The sequence below is a fragment of the Chlamydotis macqueenii genome, chromosome 9 (genome assembly GCF_036417535.1).
Source record: "Chlamydotis macqueenii isolate bChlMac1 chromosome 9, bChlMac1.mat, whole genome shotgun sequence".
NCBI lineage: Eukaryota > Metazoa > Chordata > Aves > Otidiformes > Otididae > Chlamydotis > Chlamydotis macqueenii.
In genome coordinates this window covers 1,775,359-1,792,781 of record NC_141564.1, presented here as the reverse complement: position 1 = coordinate 1,792,781, position 17,423 = coordinate 1,775,359, and the positions used below count along the sequence as shown (strand labels likewise).

The window sequence follows — 17,423 nt, the reverse complement described above, 5'->3', positions numbered from 1 at the left end:
ATTTTTACTGTTAACTAATAGCAGTTAATGAAATACATGAATGATTTCGTATGAACTGAGAGTGGCCCGTAAGGATGTCTTTGGGCTTAGATATGAGGTATAAAATTCCAAATATAGAGGGATTTTTTAATTTCTAAAAGGAGGCAAACAGTTCAGCGAGCTTTGACTGACTGACTAGCGCAGTAATTAGCTGTTACAAATGAAAGCAGTCTCATGTTTCTTCTGTATCTAGTTTTTAATGTAAATTTTGCCCAGCTACAGTGGGAAAGTTCAGGAATCAATTGTTTCTCCGTTGCATTGCTCAACCTGCAAGAAAAGAAATGAAGGTCTCGAGAAAAGAAGAGAAGATCACCGGCCATGAAGAAGGCAGACGTCCCTGCTTCACTTGAGAAATCATTTGATTGTTCTTCGAATTGCTCTCCCTTATATTGCCTCACGGCGCTGCAAGCAGAAAGTCCTTTTCTGACTCCAAGAATTTTCCAACCAAATGAAATTGTATTCCCTAGGTTATGGTGCTGGGCACACCCAAAATACTGACACTGGATTTTTGTGGATGCTGTGCTTGTTGTTAGAGCTTCTGAGGAGTACGGCTACGTTGCTCGCACAGTACTGCCGTAGGAGAGAGCTTCCTTAGAAAGTGCCTGGAGAAGAATTTGTTTCCAATGCAATGCCAGCTGAAAAAATTTCAAGTAGTTCCATAAATTGTTAATACGAACATAATTTGGTAGGATACCATTCTTCCTGGCGTATAAAAGTTGTAACAGAAAAGTTACAACTTTTCTGCTGCATTGTATATGGTTTTAATAATTAAAAAGTGCGTGGAAACCGACATAAACTCCGGGTTTTAGGCCTAGACAGTTAAATTGTGATGTAAATAGCCCTTAGAAGATTTATGGGTGGTGTATATGGAATGTGGAGCAAAAGGTTGTTATATGGTGTGGGTAATTAGCAGACACTCTGTAATGAGATGTGCATTTGTGTTTTGTAGAACCACTAGACGAGCTGAAGATCAGAAGTCACAGCACTGAACCACTACCAAAGCTGGAAAGCAAAGAGAGGGGGGGCCATCACGGGACAGCTTCCTCCAGGGAGCCAGGGAAAGCTCAGGAATGGGATGGAACGCCGGGCCCGCCTGTGGTGTCCAGCCGGCTGGGGAGATCCTCTGTCAGTCCAACCATGTTGGCCGGAAGCAACAGCTCAGGTACGTCAAGTAGCAGAGCAGGGAAAGTCTCGTGAACCTCCGTGTGAGCTGAGGGATCTCTAAAGATACACAGATGTGGGTAAGCATTTGGATTCTTTAGATTTCCAAATATCTTCTGGAATCTGCCCTGCCCGTTCATCCGTTTTAAAATAAGGAATTCCACTTGCCATTGGAAAGGGACGCTATGGCAAGAACACCCCCGGGATGGCACCTCAAAGAGAAGTTCGTCAATTCAGACAGCACACACAGTAACAAAAACGCGCCGTGCAGAGACAAGGCTGCCTCGTTGCTGTGCGCAAGGAGCAGACGCGGGCAGCCTTTGCTTTGTGCGTGCACATACATTTCTAGAAAAGAGGCTGTGGATTTCAGCAGTCTCAGATTCATACCTGTCCGTTTTTCTGCAGATCTCGTGACTCTAGCACAGGTTGTTTGGGTGTTGCTGCCTTTTGCTTCCTTGTCTGTTCTCCCAAAGCACCCTGGGAGGTAGGGATTTTCCAAATTAGCTCATAGATTTGCTAAAAATTCTGTTCCCTGCGTATTAGAGCGTCACCTGTGCTAAAAGGCTGGGTTCCAAGGTACCACATCAAAGCACCAGGGCATCTGGTTGTTAGACCAGAGGTGTGTACCAGCCTTTTCGGTTCTGCGAGACGACAGTACAGTGCAGAATGGAAGAGAAAGGAAAATCAAAGAGTAAGTTCCTAGCAAAATACAGCACTTCTGTCCAGCCTTCCTGCCTCAGTTTTATTTTAAAGGGTTGTTTGATCTCCAGAAGCAGACAAAAGATGTTGGCCTCAGTCTTCTTTTGGCATCAGCAAACTGCAATAGTTGTTGAATCATGCCTTGATTTAGTTAACTGTGACTTTGTCTCACATAGCTAGGACTGTCAAAGAAAAATTATGGAATATTTTATTGGCTGAAGTTTGACTCCTTTTATGATTAAAATCTGAAAGCTGATTATGATTTTTCTTTCTCTGCAGTTTTTATGACATTCCATTTGATGAATATTGCCTCTCCTCTGCCATGAATATTTTTTCCCTGTGTCTGTAGCTGTTGCCTGAGCAACATGTTTTACCTTTCATTGGGGGGGCATCGCGCTCAAAATGCTGTACGCAGTTCTCAATGAACTCGGACCTGAACTGTAACAATTAATTCTGCACAATTAAATTAGGACTCTAACGGAATGCAAGAAGGGAGATTTAGTACATCTGTATGGATACAAATGCTTTCTGGAGTCGAGGAGATGAAGATACTCTGTGCTAGGAATGAGGAACTTAGGTTTACCGCAGGACCAAGTAAAATCAGGGCAGTCCCCAGTACCGTCCTCGTTGCTGTTGCTCTCTTTCCAACATCATCGATAAGAGAAAAAAGGCTCCTTTCTTTTTTTTTTTGTGCAGAGATGTCCTTGAGACACCACAGTTTGCTGCCTACCTCCGGCTCCACACTGGTGTGGGGATTTGGCTCTGTTGTAAAACAGGAAGGGTGGGGAAGCACAGGCTGCCGAGGAAACAGAGCGGTCCCAGCGTGTACCTGAGCGAGAGGACTGGTTTTTGGTGGATTTTCCCAAAGTAAGGCCAGAAGGGGAACGAGCAATCTCCAAACAGAATCCTGAGCTTTCTGGTCGTCTCGTTCACGTACTCCTGGCCTGTCGGGTTCCCCGTGGGTGTGTGCGACAGGCAGTGCAGTTGCAGCGAGCAGCCAGGCGAGGTCTGTGAAACAGAAGGCTGTGATATCCTCACTCCAGGAGCTCTGAGGAGTATTTTCTGGAATGTTTCTGCTTTTTTCCCTGACTGCAGCCATGAAGCATTTAGCATTGCCACCTGCTGCTAGAGTCAGGCACTGCGCTGCCTTTCAAATCCCAGATACTCCGCTGTTGTTGTGTCCTGGTTTTCAGTCATCACCAGTTGTCCCTCAGCCAGCCCATTACTATTCTAGCTGAAAACATTGTGGATAATCAGGAAGGGAATAAATGCTCACCCTTCGTTGGAATTACTGGCTGGTGTTGTGAATTTGCAAAACTAATGAATAATTAAGTTCAAGCTCTTTGGGAGTGGAGCAATGCCTGAGAAGCCCAAGGTACGAGACACGTTCCTCAGTACAAGAATGGAGGAGCAGCGAGGGACCAGTGCACGCTAGCTAGGGCTGCTTCACTCGAAGAAGACTGAGTGCCCCCTAAATTTGCTCCTCACGGGCAATATCAGAGTATCACTGTGCTATGAAATCCTCAAGGATTCTCCAAGTCAAGGTCTATGCTACTGGGCAGCCTGCCCAATGAGGTCCAGCCCAGGATGCAGTGCCCCTCGGCCTTGCCTGCGCTGGTCATCCGTGTTCTCCGCACACGAGCTCTCCCCTGTCGCCGAAAGTGAAACGAGAGTGGCACTGGGAGCTGTGCGTGGAGGGCGTCCAGCCAGGTGTGTGATCCCCAGGTGTAGCGTCACCAGTCAGAGCCCGACTGTGGAGGTGCAGGCTGCTCTCTGCCGCAGCAGCGTGACAGCGGTATGGAGCAATGCGCAGTTGTCTTTTTGATCCCGCGCCGCAAGATTGCCAGTAGCCCATGCCAGAAGCTTCAGGGAAAAACAGCAAGGATTTTAAAGGAAAAAAACACTGCCAGTAGGACATGATTATTCCTTACCTCATTACCCCAGTCATTGGCATAGACCTGAGACGTGACGTTCGGAACAAATCGTAAATTAAACCATACCCCATCTAATACAGACATGATTCACCTCGTTACCTGGCGTGGGTTTGAGAACTTTTACACTTTTGTCCTGTGACTGCCCAGTAGCGCCAAGTTTCATGGGTTCGGGGCTCCCTTTGTGCAACAGTTCAGTTTGACATGCTGCTGTGCTGTTTCAGCACAGAGCAGCTTCTGCAGGTGAAGCCCCAAATACTGATTTTCAAGTGACAGAAGGCTGTCTAGTTTATTCCACCTTAAGCTTTCATAAAGTGAAATGTTTCAGCTTACTCATCTCTTTTTAGGACACCAACATGGCCAGGCCAGTACAATGATAATAGGTGCCATTTATTTTTCCAGTATGCATGTTTTCTTTTTCTTTTTCTTCTTTTTTTTTCTTTTTTTTTTTTTTTGCATGTGATTACTCTCAGCCTGTCACTTCGCCTTGTTTAATTCAAACCGTGCTTCTTGGCAGCTGTAGCAAATAAGCAATATTTCTCTTTTCATGTGCAAAGAAGAGACTGTGACAGGATAAGAAGCTTCTCCAATGTAAGTGACAGCCAGAGTATTTTTTTGAATTAAGATTAGGATAGGCAGAATGAAGGCTGCCTTGGATGAATAAAAGAACTCTTCCTGTTAAGATCCAAAAATAAAAATTGTGCAGGGCTGTTGTATTTCTGGAGAATATAGAAAAACATAGCACACTGGTATAAAACTGATTGAAAAAATATTTCCATAAAATCTTATCGCATTTCAGCACTTACTGAGGAGAATCCAGCGGCAGCCCCGGCCCCAAATGCAACAGCCAAGCCTTTACACATTTCCGAATGACGACCGCTTAAACCTGAGAGCCCAGTGACGCTGGTCCCCTTGCAGCAGACCGTGTGTGTCGGTTTACTTCATGCTGAGGTGGCCATGGTGGGTGGTGGTGTGGCTGCTGTGGGTGACGTACAGGGGACTGAGACACAGCTGACCCACTGTCCTCCACCAGCATTACACTGCATCACACCTGGCTCCCGGAGGTGTGCAGGTGCTGAGTGAGCAGCGCGTCTTTTGTAACGTGGCACGGTATGAGGGATGCGTCGTTTGAAGCTGTGGAAAATGTTCATGCATCCTGGGCTGCATCAAGAGGAGTATGGCCAGCAGGTCGAGGGAGGAGATTCTGCCCCTCTGCTCCACTCTGGTGAGACCCCACCTGCAGCGCTGCATCCAGCTCTGGAGCCCCCAACATCAGAAGGACGTGGAGCTGTGGGAGAGGGTCCAGAGGAGGCCACGAAGATGATGAGAGGGCTGGAGGAGCTCTGCTGTGAGGCCAGGCTGAGAGAGCTGGGGCTGTTCAGCCTGGAGAAGAGGAGGCTCCGGGGAGACCTTAGAGCGGCCTCCCAGTGCCTGAAGGGGGCTGCAGGAAAGGTGGGGAGAGACTCTTCAGCAGGGTCTGTTGTGACAGGACAAGGGGTAACGGTTTTAAAACAGAGGGAGGTAGATTCAGATTAGATATTAGGAAGCAGATTCAGATTGGATATTAGGAAGAATTTTTTTTACGCTGAGGGTGGTGGAACGCTGCCCCAGGTTACCCAGAGAGGTGGTGGATGCCCCATCCCTGGAAACATTCCAGGCCAGGTTGGCCGGGGCTCTGAGCAACCTGATCTGGTTGGAGATGTCCCTGCTCCTTGCAGGGGGGTTGAACTGGGTGGGCTTCGAAGGTCCCTTCCCACCCAAACCATTCCGTGATTCTGTGATTCTAAAATCATACCACCAAAGTTTCATCAGTTAAATATCGCAGCTGAATCTTAGGAACATTTTGACCATAACATCTCTAAATACATTATGCAGGTCCATAGCTGCACTGAACAATCTGCTGAATCCAAGCCTCATGCAGCCCATTGATTGCAAGGGGTGTCTCTAATGGCTGCTCAAGTGCACTGCATCCCCTGGCCCCCGTCCAGTAAAGCACTTAGACACACGCCTGCGCGTTCCCCAGCCTGCTGGTCTGCTGTTAGTCCATGTCAGCATTCGGGTGGCTTACAGCAGCGTCAGAAAGCTGTCGGTGCAGAGAGGGCCCTGTGCTTGGAGTGGGGGCTCTGGACCCTCCCGCACGGTGATGCACAGTGCAGAGATGGGGTGCCGTGCTGACTTCATCAGCGTGGAGCTCGATGTATTTCAGCTTGCGTTATCGTGGACCCTGAGCAGATGGGTTCTTCTCAGAGTCAGACGGAGCCTCTTCTGTGTGCTTATCAGGCTGGCTGGTAAAGGAACTTCTCGAGAAGTCTCAAGACTGCTAATTTCAGATGTTCATACTGAGCTGTCTCAATACCGTCCAGGTGAGATAAACATGAACTAAACACTAGAAGCCATCCCTGAGATTCTCTGGCAGTTGTTCTTCCTCCAAGATTCTCAGCAGTAAACAGGAAAAGCCATTTTCATTCCAGAAGCAGAATCGGTACCGGTGTGGTGACCACGCACATAAGCTGCAGTGACCATTTAAAACGTGAAAATCAAGAGGTAAAGATACTGAAAGTGGCTGGATGGTGGACGTAATTATGCAGGAAGAGCTCTTACTACTTTTTAGATAGCTCAAAGCAGAAGTTACCGTTTGAGGTGATCATTATTATTTTGAAGTAATCAAAATCCAGTTAGCCTCGCTCAGTGGATGAGCTGTCCGCAGCTGACAAGTCATGTGCTGCAGAGCACGGAGCAGAGTTGGGCATCACTGATGCCACAGACCATTTGTGGAGGGTTTGTTCCCCACAGTAGTGTGCAGCGTGAAGATGTTACTCCGAGCACTAATTACAGTAAAAGAGAGTTATTTGGTTTAAAAATATTCCCACTGAGACCAATGAAATGGCTATTAAAATAAAAACTGCATAACCCAACTTCCTGAACTTAAAAAAAAAAGCTTGATGGAGCCATCTCTGCAACCCTTTTGGTGGGGATCACCGTGGAAATCGCAATTGTTTCCTTAATGCTGTCAAATACATTGCAGGGAGATAAAGGAGCTGGTACCTCATCTGTGCGTGACAGGTTTTCTTTCTTTGATGCCAGATGAAAGGAGTCTCTTTGGCAAGGAAACGGGAATCTCTTGTTGTTGCACATATATCCAAATTGGGAATAAGGACACTTCTCTCTGCTTTCCCAAAGCAAAGCAAACAATTGGGAAGTGACGGCAGGCAGTGCCTGGGAGTTTTTGATGCACTGGGTGTCTGATTCTGCTTGTCACAGCAAAAACAGAGGCTTTGCTTAGCAGAAGGGAAAACAACCGGAAAAACCCCAATTCTTGCCCTCTGAAACCCCAGCAGAATTCCAGGAGGGAGCAGACGTGAGATCCGTTATTATATCTCTACTGCTGAAATCAACAGTCACAAAAAAAATACCGCACATAACCAACAGATTACGTACAAAATGCAAGGTTACCGGGGAGACGAGCCTGCTCCCTTCTGCGTGCGTGCCGCCGTGCCGCCGCGCGATGCGTTCACAGCCTGCCTGGGAGGGAGCGAGCTGAACAATGCGTTTGTCCAACAGCATCAGTATTTCTGCTACTCAGCCAGCTGGATGCGAACCAAGCTATTAAAATTTAGTTGATGAATATTCACCCGTACAGATGCTTTCACGGGTCTGAGTGCTCCAGCTTAAGTGGATCGCTCTTCTCTGTACCCTGTTGAATTCTGAAGCATCCGAGGGAAATAAGCCTGTAAGGTGACAATAAAAAAGCACTGGAGATCAGAAGAACACATTTCTGCGTGTTGCTGGTAGGTGGCTTCGTATGCCAGCTGTCCTCAGGTTTCCAAGATGTGCACAGTGACCTTAAGGACCTGCTGGCGATGGACACTTTATTGCTTTCAAATGACCGCCCAGCCGGTGGCTAGTGAGGATACTAGGGTGGCTAGTGAGGATAGCAGAGATCCACGCAGGAAATAGAGATACTACTGTACAACAAACACAGACAAAGCAGCTGTGTAAGTGAGGGGTGAGAAAATACATTTCAGACACAAGTAAAGGCTGCTTAGAGCAGCCTGCCAGTACCTAAAGGGGGCTGATACGAAAGATGGGGAGAAACTCTTCAGCAGGGCCTGGTGTGACAGGACGAGGGGTGATGGGTTTAAAATAGAGGGAGGCAGATTTAGATTGGATATTAGGATATTTTTTTTTACCCTGAGGGTGGTGGAGCACAGGCCCAGGTTGCCCAGAGAGGTGGTTGATGCCCCATCCCTGGAAACATTCCAGGCCAGGTTGGCCGGGGCTGTGAGCAACCTGATCTGGTTGGAGATGTCCCTGCTCCTTGCAGGGGGGTTGGACTGGATGGGCTTTGAAGGTCCCTTCCCACCCAAACCATTCCGTGATTCTACACATGAGAAAACATGTGCTTCCAAGGCAAACTTGCTAAACCAGGATTGCACAAGGTGTAGGTCCTTCCCCTCGTCTTGGAAACGCCGATTGAATAGGAGGAGTTCTTTAAACCCATTGTAAGGAGGCGTGATGCAATTACTTGTTACTCATGGTAGAGCACTGCTATCAATGCTAAAGTTGAGAGTGTTTTTGTACAAAATGTGTCTGCTGAGTGCGGGTGTCCTTGGCCTCAGTGTTTGCCTCCTAAATAGAAGAGGCAGGTGCAGGGTTGGGAGGAAGGCTTATAAAACATGAAGACAGTGAACACGTTCGTCTGAGCCAGAAGTCATGGGTTGAGAGGAGATGTTTCCTTGGCCATAAACAGGAAACGTAGGGACAAATATTTTTCTCAGGCAGAGTAATTTTCCAGGAAAAGACAATTTCTTCTAGACACGAGGTGGGAAGTTGAATACTGTGGGGTAGCCCGCTGGTGTCAGCACAGCTCACAGACAAAACCTTCCAGCACGCCTGGGCTGTGTGGTCACCCCAGCAGTGGCGCGTTAACAGTAGTCATGTACTGGGAGTTGATGGGGAGCCTTCTGGGAAACGCCTCCATGTGCAACAACAGAAGGAAAATTAAATAACTGTAATTTCTGTGCAGTTCTTCTCTGGAATAGAGCTTTCTCTTCTTATTCAGCACAACCTCCACTTCTGTAATCGCCTCAGTTCTGGAGAATCAACTTCCGAATTTGCTGCTGTTGGTGTTCTGATGTCTCTCCTTTCTTCCTACTGTCTATCTGTCAGTTCGCTGCCATAACATACAATTTCCACGTGCTTTTGGTATCATTCCAAATCCCCAAGTACCACACTGTCCTCGCCACTGTTACACACTCCCTCCGTTGTTTGCTGGCATTTTGGGCTGTCCCTCAGCACAGTCTGTCTTTGGGCGGCCATCTCCCTCAGCTGTGGGATGGAGAGATGCTGTAACTCCGCTGGTCACTGCCGTATTTTCTGGGGAGCAGAAAAAGGTGCTGGTGGGAGCCATGAGGTGGTTTCCTTTATATGTGTCCTGTTTTATGCTCTATACTTCAGCTTCAGAGATGCTTGAGCAGAGGGAAGAGGCCAGGACATGGGATCGGTTCTGTCTTAATCCTTCTCCTTCTGACCTCAGCTTGTGTTTGTGATTCAGCCCAAGGCTTTAACTGGAAACCAAGCCTGGAGTCTCCTTTCCAAGGGGATCCTGGACCCACCGCGTTTCGGTTTACTGCAGTAACCTGTCTCCTGTTCACCCGCGTGTTCTCCTCTCTTCCTCCGCAGAGCCGAAAGCGAGTTGCAGGTTGGGTCGCTCTGCGTCCACGTCGGGTGTTCCTCCTGCGTCTGTCGCCCCGCTGAGGCAAGGCGGCGATCTTCAGCCCAGCCAGGTACCATCGTTAGCCCATCGTGACTGACTCCATGTGCTGCAACATGCCAAACGTTTCTCACCTCTCTGTCTGTCATTTGTTCCAGTAAATGGTTTTTTTGGGTTTCGTCTTTGTTTTCTGTGCGTGTGCGTGCATCTGTGTGTGCGCATCTCTCATGGGCAATGGAATTCCGCTGGCCGCAGCCAGTAGAATTTTCTTTGCTCTTAAGTCCTTGTATCCTTTTCTGTCTTCATTCTGTAATATAAATGTAGTAAAACTGTACCAATTGGCTGGGGTTTTTATTTTTTTGTGTTTTCTGTACTTTTTTACTGTCTTTAAAATTTATCAACCTTTGATAAATTTGTCGATGTTTTTATGTAAATTTATTTTCAATGTCTTGTCTAAAGCACTTGCACCTATGTTTGTCAATGACTTGTACATATCTGACTTCTGCCCGGTTGTACTTTAATATTTGTGCCGCTCTCACGTTTGTGTGGAGCTTCATGCATGATTGTATGATTCCTTGATTTATCACTGTCCTGAAAACTGCTCTCACAGCAAGGTGTTTTGTTGAGTTGAGGCAGCTAGACTCTTCAGCTCTTGGCCACGCCACGCTTACAGGACTATTAAATAGTCCACTCTAGTTGTATTTATTGTATATTGCTAGGAATCAAAAACCAAATCAAAGAGGTAACACCTCCTTCTATCTTACACAGAGGTACTTTTTTTTTTTCCTTCATCAAAACCAAAAATGCAGCGTAGACCCTTGAGAAGGAAACGAAAGCGTTTGAGTTTTGCAAGTTTCTCCAACAGCGAGAAAACAGAGAGGAAATAAAGACATGGGAAACCTGTACTTACCTGTATTTTATATGCTGATGCTGCCGTTGTCGGGTGTTGCTGCGCAGAGCTGTATTGTTAGGTTGACAGAGCAGCAATTGGGAGGAGAGGTTTCACTGACACCTAACAGGAATGCCTTCCGTCAGGCTCGCAGCACTCCGGCCTTGTATCACTCGTCCGTGCTTGTACGGGCCTGCGCATCGCTGTGGGTGTCTATGTGCACGGAGACATGAACATATATGTATCTGTGTGCACATACATATATGTACCCGCACACACAAACATCCTTACGGAGACAGTGACTTTTCCATGGGCTTTCAGGGAATTAGGCCCCAAAATCCTATTGAATTTCAAGGAGGCTGGAGCGGAACGCTCCCTCAGGACCGCTTTGCGATAATCACGTATTATTATTAAGTTGTTTGTAGCTTGGCGAGTTGTTTCTAGGAGCTCTGGACCAAAGCAGAGGCCGGAACGGTAAGGCTGCTTTACGCAATCCAGCCAGCCTGTTGTTGGGAAGGTTATTTGGGCAGCCTAGTCCGTACAGGTTAAAATTCTTCAAAACTGGAGCTGTTGCGTTACTTCTGAGCTGTGCTGGACACAATGCCGGACAGAGCCCTGCACATTTCTAAACCGTGTTTTGCTTAAGAAAATCAAACCCATAATGGGAGGTTCAAAACGACAGCCCGTTTAAATACCATGTCAAGTGTTCCTTCAGGAAGAAATCAGGGTTTGAGCGTCCCGGTGCTCATTTTTGATTAAATAGGTCTTACAGTGGGCACGCCGCTTTGCTGGTTGCTCAGTGGCAAAGGCACCTTGGGTGTTTGGAAGGGATTTTAGTCCCTCAGTTCGTATTATCAGCTAAACAATAAGCCTTGAAAGCGGAAGCTGGTGTGATAGGAGAGATAATGAGCCTCTTAGAAGCTTCAGCCAGGGTTCACTGAAACTGTGGAGGAAAAATCCACCTCACTTCATACAGAAGAAAGGAACAAAGATGATAAGAGGGATTTTCAAGTGAGTGTAGAGGGTGATCTTGTTAATTGGATAATGTGTGGTACGGACATGGCTTCCTGAAAAACAACAAGAACTGGTAAAAGCTTTCTCTCCCTGTAAATCTTACCTTCGAACTGTCAATCTCTTAGTCTCCATCTATGAAGTTGTCATTTATTACGATGGCTAGTGATTGTATTGATAGATACCGGTTTCCTTAACCCCATGCTAATCAGCAGGTAGACTTCCCAGAAGATTAAGAGGGTGCATCCCGTTATCCACCTCTTTGTTGCCGAGATGGGCACGGCTGACGCTCACGCAGGGGTACAAGATCTGGGAAAGGGCAGTTCACTGTTAATCGGTTTTCTCAGGACTTCCTGGATCCCAAACTGATGTTTTTCAAAATGTTTAACTTGGGGAAAAAAAGTCAGATTTGCAGCCTAGCTCTCAAGGCCCATCATTTTTAATACAGAATCGTGCAGGGGGTGGTGAGGATGCTTAGTAATTAAAAATAGGTCTGATGTAAGGAAACCTAAATTATAATTCCAATCAAATGTTGCCCAATTATGTAACTATTGATATTTGACTCCTCTATGCCTTATTTTCTTGTTTGTTTATTGGTGTAGGAGTGGTGAGGATTAACCAGTTAATATTCGCAGAACGTATTGATGGTGTATTGATGGTAAGCATTACAGTGATCAGTTATAAATAAAAAGAAAGAGCTTGCAAGCGGACATAAATTATGTGACTGGTCTCTGATGGAGAACACTTGAAAATTCTGTGGTGTAGCGGCAGCCAGCAACACGCTGAGTCAGATGGAGAGCATGCCATTCTGTGCCACGTGGGGTTCATGAAGTAGGGTGAACGTGGTTCAAGGGGTGCCCCAGTAAGTAACTCATCATTTCTGGAGCCTCTGTGCTGTAGCAGGCGTGGTCGGGTGCTTGGCCCTGCAGTGGTAAGTGCTCGGTCGTACCAGGGGTGAACAAAATTGTTCGCTGGTGGAGAGCAAGCAGGATGTGGAGTCTCAGGTATCACCGCGACACAGCGATGCTGCTGTGCATCCCGTCATTCTCCACATCTTCACCTCAGAGTAGCAAAGGACGACACGCTATTGATGGACTCAGAAATCGCCCTCGCACACAGGGTACGTGTGCACTGAGTGGACAAAACCCTTTGGAGCAGCCTGCGCCGTGGCAGTCCCTCTGCTGGAGAGCGGAGCATCTTGCATCCCAGGTTTTAATGTACGGAAAATCATCTCCAGGTCACAGCCGGGCTTTTCGGAAACAGTCCTCAGCACACCAAAAAGGCACTGGTTTCCATTTTAGGAAAAAGGAACCAGTGTGGCTGTCTCTAGATGTTTTGCTACAAATGAATTTTGACATCTGTTGGGAAATCACGTGTATTCAGCCGCGCAGCAGTAGATGTTGATAATGAAGATCCCCAATCTGAAGGCAAACACACCCTTTGAAAACAAAGCTCCTGACAGTTACAGTGCAGTCTTTCAGCTTTTCTATGAAGCAGAGCCTATTTTCAGACAGATTCCCACACAACTGTGTACCTTATCTGCAAACGTGCAGCCTCTCCTCGTGCTGTCCCTTGGTTCCTTGCCCTTCAGCGGGAAGACAGCTCCGGCCTTTCCTGTTGCCTCCGTGAGGTATGCTATCTCAATTCTGAAGGTTTCCATGCCTCTTAAGGTCTGGTATCAACTTGTGGGGAGGACCGGGTGTGATATCTGGCTCCAATTTAAGCAAGGAAAGAAGATTTAAACTTTACAGTGATGATCAAAGTAAAATCCATGAGCCATGCTGAGATGAGAAGGAATAACTCAGAGGAAGGAATGAAGATACGTGGACAGCTATGAATTAAAGAGTTTAAACTTGCATTGAAGCAATGAAGGAAAAGCTAGAAAATACATCAGAATCAACACTGAAGTTTTTTGTGGCTTTTTTTTTTTTAAAAAAAGAGCTCTGTTCATTACTTGCCTGGTATCTGCCCAAGCCCTCAGCAAGCTGAGATGGCATTTTCCTTCCCCTATCCGATCCCATCAGTGAAGATGACACAGAAGGCCCACGTGATGGACAACCTAACCATTACCTTCCAAAACTGAGGAGGGCTTTCACTTGTTTTATGATTTATCTGAATATAATATAGCAAAGAGGAGGAGCCTCCCATGCACAGAATGGATTTGATCAGGTAATTATTGTCTTGCACCAAGTGAAGTGACTCCATCAATAATTTATTTGAGTATGTGTCCTCAATAGGCAAGAACTTTAGATCCAAGTTGACTCCTTAAATTCATATTTAGGTGGCTAAATAATCAGACTTGTAGAAGGACCGAGTGTCTATCCTGCCTACCTCTGAGATGTCTAAACCAGGGTCTAACACGGGTTCCCCGTGGGTTATACAAAGAGAGGCACCTGCAGAGGGGATTCACCCAGCTAAACCCGCCACCGCCGCGCAGAGCTGTGTGGCGTGCAGAGCTGTGAGGCATTAACTCAGGTAGCCTGGTGATTTCTCCTCCCAGTTTAACCACTTCTGTCGGTTGTGGAAAGTGAGCTGGGATCATTCCTGCTCTGGGCGCGTTGGAGGCTCCTGGACACTCACCACTGAGCAGATAGCAGTCATTAAAACTTCCATCGCCAGGTAATAGACATTTATACTGGAAATCCCAGCTTTGTGCAGTCCCGAAAGCAAGAGACCAGGATTTTTCCAGCATGATTTTCTAATGTAGTAACATGGGTAGGGAAGTGAAAGGCAGGTTTTCTACTTTAAATGTGCGACTGGAAGGGGGTTTGTCATCGTATTTATTTCCAGTTGGTCTGAGGTAGGTATGGTGCACACTGGTTTATGTTTAATTTTCAAAATTTTAGAGAAATAATTTAGGGTTGAGTTTTGACAAGTGCTGAGTACTCTTCAGCAACACAGCCAAGTATTTGTCCCATGCCTGAGTTTGTGAGCTACTCTGTCCTGGGTTAACGCAGTATCCCAAGGCCGGCTCTTAATGTTTCCAGCCTTAGCTGTGTACACAGAGCGTATGGCCGTCCTCCTGTGCCTTGTAAGCGTCGTGTTCGCCCTGCCATTAATGAATGCAAGAAACTGTTGCTGTCGTGGCTATAATTATTTTTGAAGGCACCTAGACCAACTCCTTCCCCGAGGAATTGATGTGATCATGCTTTATCTGGCAGATATGCACTGGAAGCATAGGGGCTCTGTGTTACTCCGTGAGCATAAATAAAGCGTCTGTGCTCTTGTGTTCTTCTCGGCATAAAGTTGCCGGTTTCCCCAGCGATAGCGTACGAGAGTTCAGTGCAGCGAACGCCCCGCAGCTGCCGAGTGTCGTGGTGAGGCCGGGCTCCCAACTGCTGCATTCAATGAGTTCTGCGTCTGGAAAATGTAAATCAAGATCCGCTCTTCCCTATCTGGTCACAGCGGTCTTTTGTTAAACTTCCGTTATATGAGAGAAATGCAGTCACTGCAGGGAGATGGAGAGCTCTGCAGAGTGAAGTACCATTTCATCCCGTTTGAGTACGAGGGTAACGAAAAAAGGGTGCTAGGAGGAGAATTTGTGTCTGTTGCATAATAGCGTAAACCTGAATCATCTCTCAGCACTGGAAGCCTTTGCTAGACGTGCTCCTTGATGAACCCCAGACTGAAAACGAGCATCAAACTCTAGTGATTCTGCTGTTGTGGTTCTGGTAATGCAGGAGGATTTGCAATGGAAGGACCAGGTTCTGTCACACTGGCTCTCTGGGCCAGAGGGGAGATAAGATCCCTCTGGGCTGCTGGTTAGAGACCCCAGGGGAGATGCTGTCCCACATTCCTGTTGCAAAGGAATATCTCACTGCTCTGCTAATTGCCACTCTGTCCCTTTTTTTCTCCTCTAATTTTCAAAAGTTTTGAAAGTCTATTGTGTATTTTGGACATAGAACAGCGAAACATATGAAACAATTCATGGGATGGTGGCAACTGTTTCTTTCTTCTCCCTGTGTGTGAATGCCAAGTGTTCCCCTCCAGCCAGTGCCGTGCCTCCGAGATCTCTGTCGCTGCGCTCCCGGAGCCAAGATTATGGTTGTTCCTTTTTGATACTTGATCTTTTTCTTCATTCAAAACGCATCTCCGCAGTGTGGGAACAGCCCCACGCCTCTCACTCTGTAATCAGAGTCCCGTGGGGTTTTGGTCTGGACTTTCTATACGCTATTTATTGCTTTGGGTGGTAGCTTCTATTTTTGCCTGGGAAGCTGTTCCCTTGGAGGGACTTAATTACTCCTTGTCTTTAACCGTCACCTTTAATAAGGCTGGGGATGGTCACTGGATCCAAAGCCTGCTGAGTGTTGGCCGCTGGGATCTACCACAGTAATGTCTGCGGCGGTGTCGAAGAGTCACAGTCATCAGAAATAAGGTCCCTGTGTTGTAGAAGTGTGTGCAGAACAAAGCCTGTCCTTACCCCAAGGATTTGTAAGCTGGGTGTAATGGATGAGAAAGCCAGCAGTTGCCGATGGGGGTAGGTTGGTAAGTACGAGACTGCCAGGAGCTGGTTAAGCTTTGGTTTATGTGAAATCAGAAAGCGCAAAAACTATTTGGAGCGCAATCTGCTGTGTCTTTGACAGCAATTTTAATTAGTTTCGTGTGCCACTAACACCATGAAATGCATTTGGATGTCTAAAACTGGAGAACCAGGTACATTTTACTACGAGCGTGATACAAATGATGTCTTTCTCAAACAGCCTCTCATGGAGAGGTCCTGCTCCTCCAGTGGAGAAGTCTTCAGTGTCCGTGTGGGTGAAAATGAACGAACGTAGATGTAAGGCTGAATTTTGCGGCTGTGGAAGTGTCACAAACCCTTCTGGGGTGCTGGCACAGCCAAAAATCGGTGAGAGTGTGGATTTCCCAGGATGCTTTTGTGCCGTTATAGGGTGCAGCGCAGCCCCGTGCCCACGAGAGGGAGCGGTTGGATTACTTTACAGGGTTCTTTTTTTTCCTTCCTGCGAGCAAATACCTTGCACACACAAGAAGGCAAAAACTCAGCTGTCGCCAGTCCAGCTAAATGTGCTGTCAACATCTGGGATGGGAGCAGCAGCAAGAGTGTGAGCGCGTTGGGGAGCACTCCGCAGTGTGTTGTGTGGAGTTTCGGCCTGAATCTGGGCTTACGTAACCAGCGCCAATTGTTTCTAAAAATACAAACTGCAAATCGAGAACACTTACTCAAATAGAAAGAAAGAAAAAGAAACGCAAGCCTTGAGGTGGATGGGATTGCCACATCCATCATCCCTCACCTCCAAGGCACGCCTGACTGGTTGGCATGAGAAGCGAATGTCTCAAAGCCGTCTTCTGTTGGCAGACGGCCCTGCTCTTGCTGTCCCAACATCTCTTCTTCGGCGTTCAGCCAGGCCAGTCGTGCAGCAGAAGCAGGTCACTGCATTGCTGGGTCCTGCTGCGCCAAGGCTGATTTAAGAGCATGAGAAGAGTGCGTGCTTGACAGCCCCCGCGCCACTAAAGCGGCCTCTGCTTCACGGCGCAGGGGAAGTCGGGCAGGCAGAGGTGGATCTGAGCACGCACTGCCGTGTGGTGGGTCCTGAGGCCTGGGCATGGCTTTGGCGGCTCTCCTCCGTACCACTCAACAGCATGAGCTTGGGGCACCAAAACCGTGTGGTGGGGGAGGCCATGAGGGGTGAGAGTGGGTCGACTGTAGGAAAAGTAGCGCCACAGAAAGACGACATCGAGGATGGGAACAGGGTGAGCAGTCCCTGAGCACCAGGCCCAGAACTTTCCTCATCCTTGGCTGCCACTGTTCCAGCCATGATGGAAGGGAGTTGGAGGGAGAATATTCTGTCCCCTTACTCTGATCTTTTTTTGTCCTTGCGCAGCCTTTGTCAGCTTGCCAGCAGAGTACAGAGGGAGGCCTGTTCCCTCACAGGAGTTGTTGAAACTCTTCAATTACAGCAATATTCTGACAAACAATGAAATACGGCATTTGTGAGGGTTTTCAGTTCATGCTCAACATCTT

The 17,423-nt window shown here is 47.3% G+C and overlaps 1 protein-coding gene across 1 annotated transcript in view; it reads left to right on the top strand.

Annotated features, from left to right (window-relative positions):
- NYAP2 (neuronal tyrosine-phosphorylated phosphoinositide-3-kinase adaptor 2) overlaps nucleotides 1-17,423 on the top strand; it is a 113,974-nt gene that overhangs the window by 84,044 nt on the left and 12,507 nt on the right. Inside the window, exons 4-5 of the mRNA XM_086754794.1 lie at nucleotides 989-1,201; nucleotides 9,513-9,616. Coding sequence (XP_086610920.1) covers nucleotides 989-1,201; nucleotides 9,513-9,616 — 317 coding nt within the window. The remainder of the gene's footprint in view (nucleotides 1-988; nucleotides 1,202-9,512; nucleotides 9,617-17,423) is intronic.